The following is a 7,338-nucleotide window of genomic DNA, read 5'->3' as shown; positions in this document are numbered from 1 at the left end:
CTCCACTACACAGCCCAGATTGTCACGTCCCTAGCCTGGCCTCCCAGGCAGCCTGTTCAGACACGTGACACAGGCCAATGCAAAACTCACACACTCCCTCAGGGGTACAAGTCAAACCCCAACTGTTGCAAACCCCCAAGCTTTATTACAACAGGCTGCAGCTCCCCAGCAAAGTGGCAGAACAGACATGGCTTTCAGAGCCCCTGTGCAGCTGGGCACAGGGCCTGGTTCAGGCAGGCCTGGCAGCGCGGGCGGACAGGCAGACAGGTCTGCTGGCCAAAGCCCACCAACAGCCCATTGATCTCGCTCCACAGGTCCCTGTGGGGATGGGAGTGGGTCAATTCGAAGGGAGGGGAGGAGGGAAGGAGGGGAGCCCTGCCCTGCCCCCACCCTGCTGCAGCACCTGGGCAGCCACTCCTCCAGGGCTATGCGGGTCTCCTCTGGGGACTTTGTCACCTTCTTGGTCCACTTGAGTCGGTTGGAGATTCTGTGCACATGTGTGTCCACTGCTGCTTGGAACACAGGACATGCTAGCAGGCCCAGAACATACCGTCCCTGCCCATGGCCCAGGTTGGTGGGGGGCCTGAGTCTCCCTGGCTTCTTTCCCACCCTGAGCTTCCAAGGAGGGCCCAGAGCTGCACAGTCTTGGCCACAGGCACAAGAGCATGTCACCAGGCCACCTCTCCTGCTGGGCAGGGGCTACAGCCAGAACCCAAAGGACTTGGGTCCTCTATTTGGGGTGCAGGAAGCAGTGCCTCCTGGCCCAGCCACGGGCTGTGGGTGCCAGGCTGGGTGGCAGCAGCTTGGCCCAATGGGCCAATGTGAGGTCATTGCCTGAAGAGCCAGCACCTGACAGTGCACCTGTCAGGGAAAGAGTGGGGAGCATGGCCAGGCCAGCTGCAGCTGCCATCCACCTGGGCCAAAGCCCTTGCCTTCAGCCTGGGCATCCACTCACGGGGCCTCCTCCAGCCAGCTGCAGTCGCTACCATTTCCTCCCATTTGCCAAAAAGAAAGCCAGTCCCTGTGTCAGCTCCCTCCGCTACTGCTAACAAGCCCATGTACAGGGGTCACACCCTTGGGTCACTGAGCCTCAGTTTCCTCTGTAATATGGAGGTAACCGTGCTCCCTGTCACCCAGAGGTCCAGCTTAGGGCCATACCACCCTGTGAGCCTCCTGTGGGCCAGTCCAGGAGGCCAAATACCTGCCCAACGTCACCCAGCTTGGTGGGGGGCGCAGAGCTGGGGTCAGCTTTCTTATCCAGGGGACTTTTCCTGGGAAAGCCCCTGGGAGGTGGGGCCCACTCTCCCTACGGTCTCTGAGCCCACAGACAACCAGAAAGGATGACATTCTGACACTCCTGCCTGTGTCTGCTAGACCCAAAGCCCTGTTCCCTGTCAGGGCCATGGGCAGGGTCCCTTCCCCCACAGACCTGCCAGACCGCTCCCGGGAAGGGGCAGCTGAGGACAGCCACCCAGATAAACTTAAGTATCTGCTGAGAGGCTTTGGGAGCCCTAGTGGTGGGGAAGCTCTTCCCTAAACCCCTCTGGCCTGGCTTTGGTTATCTGGGACTGCCACTCTTAGCTGCCCTCCTGCCCATGGGCTGTGCTGGAAAGGGGCTCCCACCCCAGGGGACCGGTTTTGCAAGCCACAGAAGCTGGGGGGATTCCCACCTGCTGCTGTCCCCCCTGGAGTCCCAGAGAAACACTGGGGTTCATGGGGGCACAGAGAGGTCATAGGTCAAGCTTTGGTTTCTGAGCTGGTTGGGCCTACTGCTGAGGGCGGCCTCAGAAGCCCCAACTCTCTGGGCAGAGGTATTAGGAAGCAGCCACACCCTGACCCAGGGTCTGTCTCTACACGGAGGTCCTCTGGTGCCATGATGCGAGGCCTGGACCCAGGAAAGAGATTACAGAAAGGGGCTTCCCCACCCCCAGCCCTTCCTCCTCTTCCTGGGCACCCCCCGCCTTTACCACACTGCCTCAATCTGCCCATGCTCACTCCAGAGCCTCTGTTTCTGGCCTTCTCCTACCTGGTGGTTTTGCACGTGCTGTTCTGCTTGGAACACACATCCTTCTCTTGGCCCGGCCTCAGCCTTCAGCTCTTGGCTGAGTTATCACCTCCCATGGTCTTCCTGGATGCACACCCCCCTCAGGGTTTCTACCTCACTGGTAAGGATTTGTGCGCTGTCTCTCTTCCTTAGGCAGCACAGACCCTGAGTGCATTCTCTGGGCTTCTCACAGAGCCCAGCACAAAGTAGGTGCTCAGCAAATGGGAGCTCCTCCCTTCTCCCCTTAGTATCTGCCTAAGGGTGGGGCAGGCCTGGCTTAGTGCTGGGAACACCTTTCTGACCCTTTGGGCTGAGTCATGGATGAGGAAACCTGAGTTGGGGTCACAGGATTTAGGGAACCCTAACAATAGTCAGCAATCTCAGAGCTGGCCCCTCCTTCCTCATGGGTAGATGCTTGCCACTCACCGATGCCTGACACAGTGCCCCAGGCCACGGCCATGGCCAAGTGTGCCATCTTAGGCCCGACGCCTGGCAGTGTCAGTAGCTCTGCCACAGAGGCTGGGATGTCCCCGCCATAGCGCTGCTGCAGGATGGCACTGGTCTGCTTGATGTACTTTACTTTGCTCTGAAAGATGGGGGAGGAGGGTAGTCAGCCCCAGAGGTGGGGGATGGAGTCCAACCTGGAAGGACAAGGCCTGAGGGAGACTCACAGGTGCCCAAAGCTGCCTGTCACCTGCTCAGGACACACTCAGAGGCACCTGCTTGCTCCTGTCCCCCTATGAGGTGGGAAAGAGCCAAAGGCAGCAGGCAGCTTGAAGGAGGCCCAATGCAGGCCTGGACCCCTGCCTTCCACCTTTCTGGGTCCGTGATTCGTGTGGGGTCTGGCTTGGGGCACCCCCCGCCCCGTCAGCCCTATCATTCCCCACGAGGCCAGGCAGGCTAAGCAGGGCCAGCCATGCCAGGATCTGGACCCAGGAGCTGGACTCAGCAGCACCTGGGACTTCGGGAAGGAAGGCTGGAGCCTGGGGCTCCCCCACCAGCCGCCAGGCCAGCCGGGCGGTTCCCATCCTGTGCCTGGGCAGACAGGGCTATTTAAAACCCATCTGACACACTGCAGCCCACGCCAGTGCCAAGGGGAAGCAGCCACACCCGCCTAGCCACCTTCCACACTTCTACCCACTTGCCACCCTGCTCTGTAGCCTCTTAGGGCTCCAGAGGGGAGGGGGTGATGCACTCTAGGGAGGCCTGGAGTAAACAAAGGGAAAAGTGGGTGGGCAGCCTCAGTGAGGAAGGGAAGGGCCAGACGGCTGGGTGGGGAGGTGGAGGAAGGAAGGGGCAGGCTGCAAACAGGAAAGGCCAAGGAACTCCAGGGCCTGAACTCGAGGCTCCATGGCCCGGCCCCCTATGGGCTGGTCAGAGGGGCGGGGGGCTCCAGTGAGAATTCTTACCGAGGCCTGTGGCCAGAAATGTCCAAACCGGCCTCCGGTACCCCCACAGCCCCCCTCAGCAAACTGACGTCTTTCGCAGGCCAGTGGCACCCCTGGCGCCGGTTGCCACATGCTGGGCTTACCCTCCAGAAGCCCACGGGATAGATGAGAGTGCCCAGCGTGCTGTCATCTGTCTGCAGGATACTGTCCACCGTCAGGCCCCGGGCTCGCAGCCGCTGCATGGCGCCTGCTGTCACCTGGTCTTTGGTCTGGCTGGAGAGCATCAGCGACAGCAGTACCTGGTACCTCCGCACCTGCTCTCAGTGACAAGGACCAGAATGGTGGCAGGTCCTGGGTGCTCCACTATAGGCCAGGCCCCGCCAACCCTTATACCCACGTGGAAATGTATGGGATGTCAGCCTCCCATCCACCCTGGCCAACTCGGGGGTGGGGTAGGATCTAGCTTAGGCCTGCTTTTCACCTATAACATGGCGATAACAGCACTTGCTTCACGGGATCACTGTGAGGTTTAAATGAACTGTCAATGCACTTAGGGTTGTACCTGGCACAGTGTCAGTGCTCAGTAGCCATCATTGTTATTGCTTTGTGAATGATGCCACTACCCATTTTACAGACTAGCAAACTGAGTCTCACTGAGGCATGTATCCAAGTCACCCGGTGGCAGAGCTTGGATTAGAATCAGGTTGGTTGAAGGACCAGACTCCAGGCCAGTGAAGTGCAAGGAATTCTTTCTCTCTCAGCAAACACTACTGAACACCCCTGATGTGCCAGCACTGTGCTGGCAGCAGGCAGAGCATGAGGCCCCAAGCCATAGGTACCCTGACCTACTAAGTGGCCACAATGAAGCTGCCCAGTGCTCTGGGCCTCAGGTGTGCATCCTTTCAGGGTGCTGCCCGCAGGGGAGGTGCCAGCCAACACCTGCCAGGTGTCAGGCTGTCCCCTACCGCAGGCCTGAAAGGAAACAAGTGTCTTGTGTAGAAGGGGGTCACCAGGTAGATGGGGCCCCTGCCTACCTCTGGGGGTGCACTGGGGTCATAGCAGTGTTCAACCCCCAGCTGGTCCACAGGTGCGTCCTTCCCACTCCTCATGGTACGGATGTTTGCCAGCTGCTGCCGCCAGTTCTGAGGCTCCCAGCTTGGCGCCTTGAGTTGCTTGGTCCCCTCTCCTTTCTCACCATCTGAGGCCTCGTAGGCCACATTCAGGCTTTGTGCCTTCCGTTGACGCTTCACAGGGTGGTGACTTTTTTCTCCTTCTGCAAAAAATACCACTAGGTCCCTTCAGTGGGGGTCACAGGTGTGGATGTTGCCCTACGTGCTGTCTCACCTCCCATCATTCATTCAACAAGCATCCATCATCTGCTACAGCTGGGGGTATGCTCTGTCCTCTGCAGCATGCAAAGGCTTGTGCCACTGCCCACCGACCAAGTCCAACTTAATACATGAGGACTCTAGTAACAGCCTCTACCATCCCAATGTAGTCTCCCCATTGTGTCAGAGAGAATTAATACCCAAATTTGATTGTACCTCTTCCTGTTTCAAACTCCTCATTGGTGTTTCCTTGTACTCATGAACTCCAATCTCTGTCTTGGTATCAAAGCTCCTGCCTTCCTGACTGGCCTTGTCACCTGCCTATTCTCTCCAGCCCCAGTTCCTCCAGCATGCTTCTGTCCCAGTGGGCAACTTTTCTGGACTACCTGGGGGTTCTTGGGTATTCCCTAAATACCCATAGGGTATTCCCCTCTGGCCAATCTGTAAGGACAAGTAGCAGCCCGCAGGCCCTCCTCCCCCCTCCCAGTAAGTCCTCAACGACTACAGGATAACATAATTAAGGACATGCCCTTCCTGTTTTCTGTGAGGCACCCTCTAGCAGGGGGAGAGGACGTCTGGCGGGGACAACCCCCCTAAGAGGGAAGCAGCTATGAGGACAGGGCAGGTCTGCCCCACAGATAGCCTGGCATAAATGGAACATCCCAGGGCAGACTAGTGGGACGCGGAGAACTTTCTATTCAGGACGAGGGTGGAGGTGTTGTGAGCCCCTGTGGACCCCCTGCGTCCCGGGAACAGGGTGCGAGGTGGGAACCCAGGTCTGCACGTGGGGCCCAGGAACTGGCTCGCTGCTGCCGGTTCTTCCACGTTCTGCGTCCGGGTCTCAGCCCACGTGGATCGGAGCCCTTGACCCCAGCCCCAATCCCTTGCAGCCCCCTCCCCCCTGCTCTCCTTCCTTGCCCTGGCCCGGGCAGCGCGCTACCTGCAGACGCCTCTCCCTTCCGGAGCGGCGCGGCCTCCTCTCTACCTCCTCGCGTCCGGGCCCGAAGTCCCGAGATCCGGCTGCGTGTGACCATTCTCACGCCCCCCGAATTCATGCCGAAGTCCTGCGGACTACACATCCCGGCGACCCTGAGGCCCCGTCACGTGACCAGACACGCGCCCAGCCTTTCCGTTAAAGAGCGGTCCAGAACTACGACTCCCAGCTAGCTCTGCGAGGGTCCTCCGTGCGGTCCCGCTACCGGAAGTGCCGGTCGCGCTTCCGGCGGTAGCTCGGGCCCGAGGGTGTGCTCCCTTCTCCGCGCCGGCACTCCGGCGCGCAGCCGGCGCGGCGCGGGGTGAGTGGCTTGTGGCACCCCGACGGCTGGCGGTGACGCAGACCGTGGTGTGGCCCGGCTCCGACCGGGCAGGGGTGAGGTGGCAGCGCCGGGCCTGCTCTGGGCTGAGGCGGCAGGGGTGGACGCCGCAGTGGCCCCGGTCCGGGCCTCGGCCGCGCCTACCTCAGCCTAATTTTAGAGCTCCAAGCGCTCTTTGGTTTTAAGTCATGGCGAGTGCGAGGGGATCCCCGCTTCCGGCGTTTCCCCGCCGCCCCTCCCGACAGTTCTCCTTCACGTGGGGAGGAGAGACACGGCAAACGTCAGGGCTCCCTGGGCCCCGTGGTGGCCGCCCCTCACCCGCAGTTCTCCCTTACCCCACGCACTGAGACAGGGGCGGGCGGCCGGGCGTTTCCCAGGTTTATTCCTGGCCAGGACAGTCTGGCTGCGGTTGAATTCTCCCCAGGGGCTGTGGGAGGAAAGGAGCCCACCGGAGACCTAGGGATCCAGGCCAGGCGGCTGGAGGTCCGAAGGGGACAGGTGTGTGGAGTTGTTCCTGAGATCTTATTGCCTGTTTCTTTGGCACAGAGGAGTCCTCGGTGCGTCCCTTCCCACTATGGCCAAGCCAACAAGCAAAGATTCAGGCTTGAAGGAGAAATTTAAGATTCTTTTGGGACTGGGAACTCCAAGGCCGAATCCCAGGTCTGCAGAGGGCAAACAGACGGAGTTTGTTATCACCGCGGAAACCCTGAGAGTGAGTGAACTGCCTGTGGCTTCCCTGCTAGCCTCGTGGGAGGTCCAAGGAATGCTGGGTTTGGTCTTTTTTCTCCCCCCCTTTCTGCCTCCCGCCCCCCACACTTTGTTTCAAGCCACTGTTTCTCAGTTTAGTTGTGTAGGACACAGCTCCTTGGCCCATGCTGGTATTATGAGCCTTGCGCTCCCCCCAGCTGAGGCAGTTGGTCACCTGTAGTCGGTGGGCCACTCACAGCAGCTCAGGGAGCTGCCGGCCACACAGGCTGGCTGCCGGCCACTCACGCCAACCTCCAGCTGCTCTCAGCAGCCCAGCTCCAGGGAGAGCTGTTGTTCACAATCTTAGAGCTGTTGTTCACAATCCTAGCTGTAGAGGGCGCAGCTCACTGGCCCATGCGGGAATTGAACTGGCGACTTCCGCATTAGGAGCGCAGCCCTCCAACCACCTGAGCCACCGGGCTGGCGCTGGGTTTGGTGTTTCAACAGGTTCTGTGGGAGATGGGTTGCTGATGACTGTCTGCAGGGGCTGGTGTCCTCAGTACCATGGAGACGTACGT

General features: G+C 60.0%; 2 protein-coding genes across 12 annotated transcripts in view; one reads left to right on the top strand and one right to left on the bottom strand.

Moving 5' to 3' along the window:
- Positions 1–123: 123 nt before the first annotated feature.
- On the bottom strand, positions 124–5,929 carry NTHL1 (nth like DNA glycosylase 1). 3 transcript variants are annotated; one of them, XM_074322648.2, is made up of 6 exons: positions 5,701–5,929; positions 4,467–4,705; positions 3,576–3,746; positions 2,471–2,630; positions 404–530; positions 124–318 (listed from the first exon to the last, which is right to left on the bottom strand). In XM_074322648.2, the coding sequence occupies exons 1-6, from the start codon at positions 5,837–5,839 to the stop codon at positions 195–197; spliced, it is 960 nt and encodes a 319-aa protein (XP_074178749.1). In that variant the 5' UTR covers positions 5,840–5,929; the 3' UTR covers positions 124–194. The 3 variants fall into 3 exon arrangements, with proteins under 3 accessions (XP_074178749.1, XP_019568665.2, XP_019568666.2); XM_019713106.3 differs by having other exon boundaries at positions 404–509; positions 5,701–5,918; XM_019713107.3 differs by lacking the exon at positions 404–530 and having other exon boundaries at positions 5,701–5,923.
- The window catches only part of TSC2 (TSC complex subunit 2), a 36,528-nt gene continuing 35,108 nt past the window's right edge, over positions 5,919–7,338 (top strand). For 8 of the 9 annotated variants that reach the window (XM_019713105.3, XM_019713102.3, XM_019713103.3 and 5 more), the window contains exons 1-2: positions 5,919–6,055; positions 6,620–6,785. In XM_019713105.3, coding sequence (XP_019568664.3) covers positions 6,648–6,785 — 138 coding nt within the window. In that variant the 5' untranslated portion in view covers positions 5,919–6,055; positions 6,620–6,647. Of the gene's footprint in view, positions 6,130–6,619; positions 6,786–7,338 lie in introns of all 9 variants that reach the window. The other variant, XM_019713098.3, reaches the window with a different exon arrangement.

The sequence above is a fragment of the Rhinolophus sinicus genome, chromosome 10 (assembly GCF_057876585.1).
Source record: "Rhinolophus sinicus isolate RSI-liver-muscle chromosome 10, RSI-T2T, whole genome shotgun sequence".
NCBI classification, from domain to species: Eukaryota; Metazoa; Chordata; class Mammalia; order Chiroptera; family Rhinolophidae; genus Rhinolophus; species Rhinolophus sinicus.
This window is presented reverse-complemented; position numbering and strand designations above follow the sequence as displayed.

Bases quoted from the DNA above. Each gene is read 5' to 3' on its own strand.
- NTHL1 (XM_074322648.2), bottom strand. From the start codon at position 5,839: ATGTGTAGTCCGCAGGACTTCGGCATGAATTCGGGGGGCGTGAGAATG. The intron at 2,631-3,575 runs GTAAGCCCAGCA...CCCATCTTTCAG, and splicing joins ATCCCGTGGGCTTCTGGAGG to AGCAAAGTAAAGTACATCAA. The intron at 531-2,470 runs GTGAGTGGCAAG...TGGGCCTGCTAG, and splicing joins GGGCACTGTGTCAGGCATCG to CATGTCCTGTGTTCCAAGCA.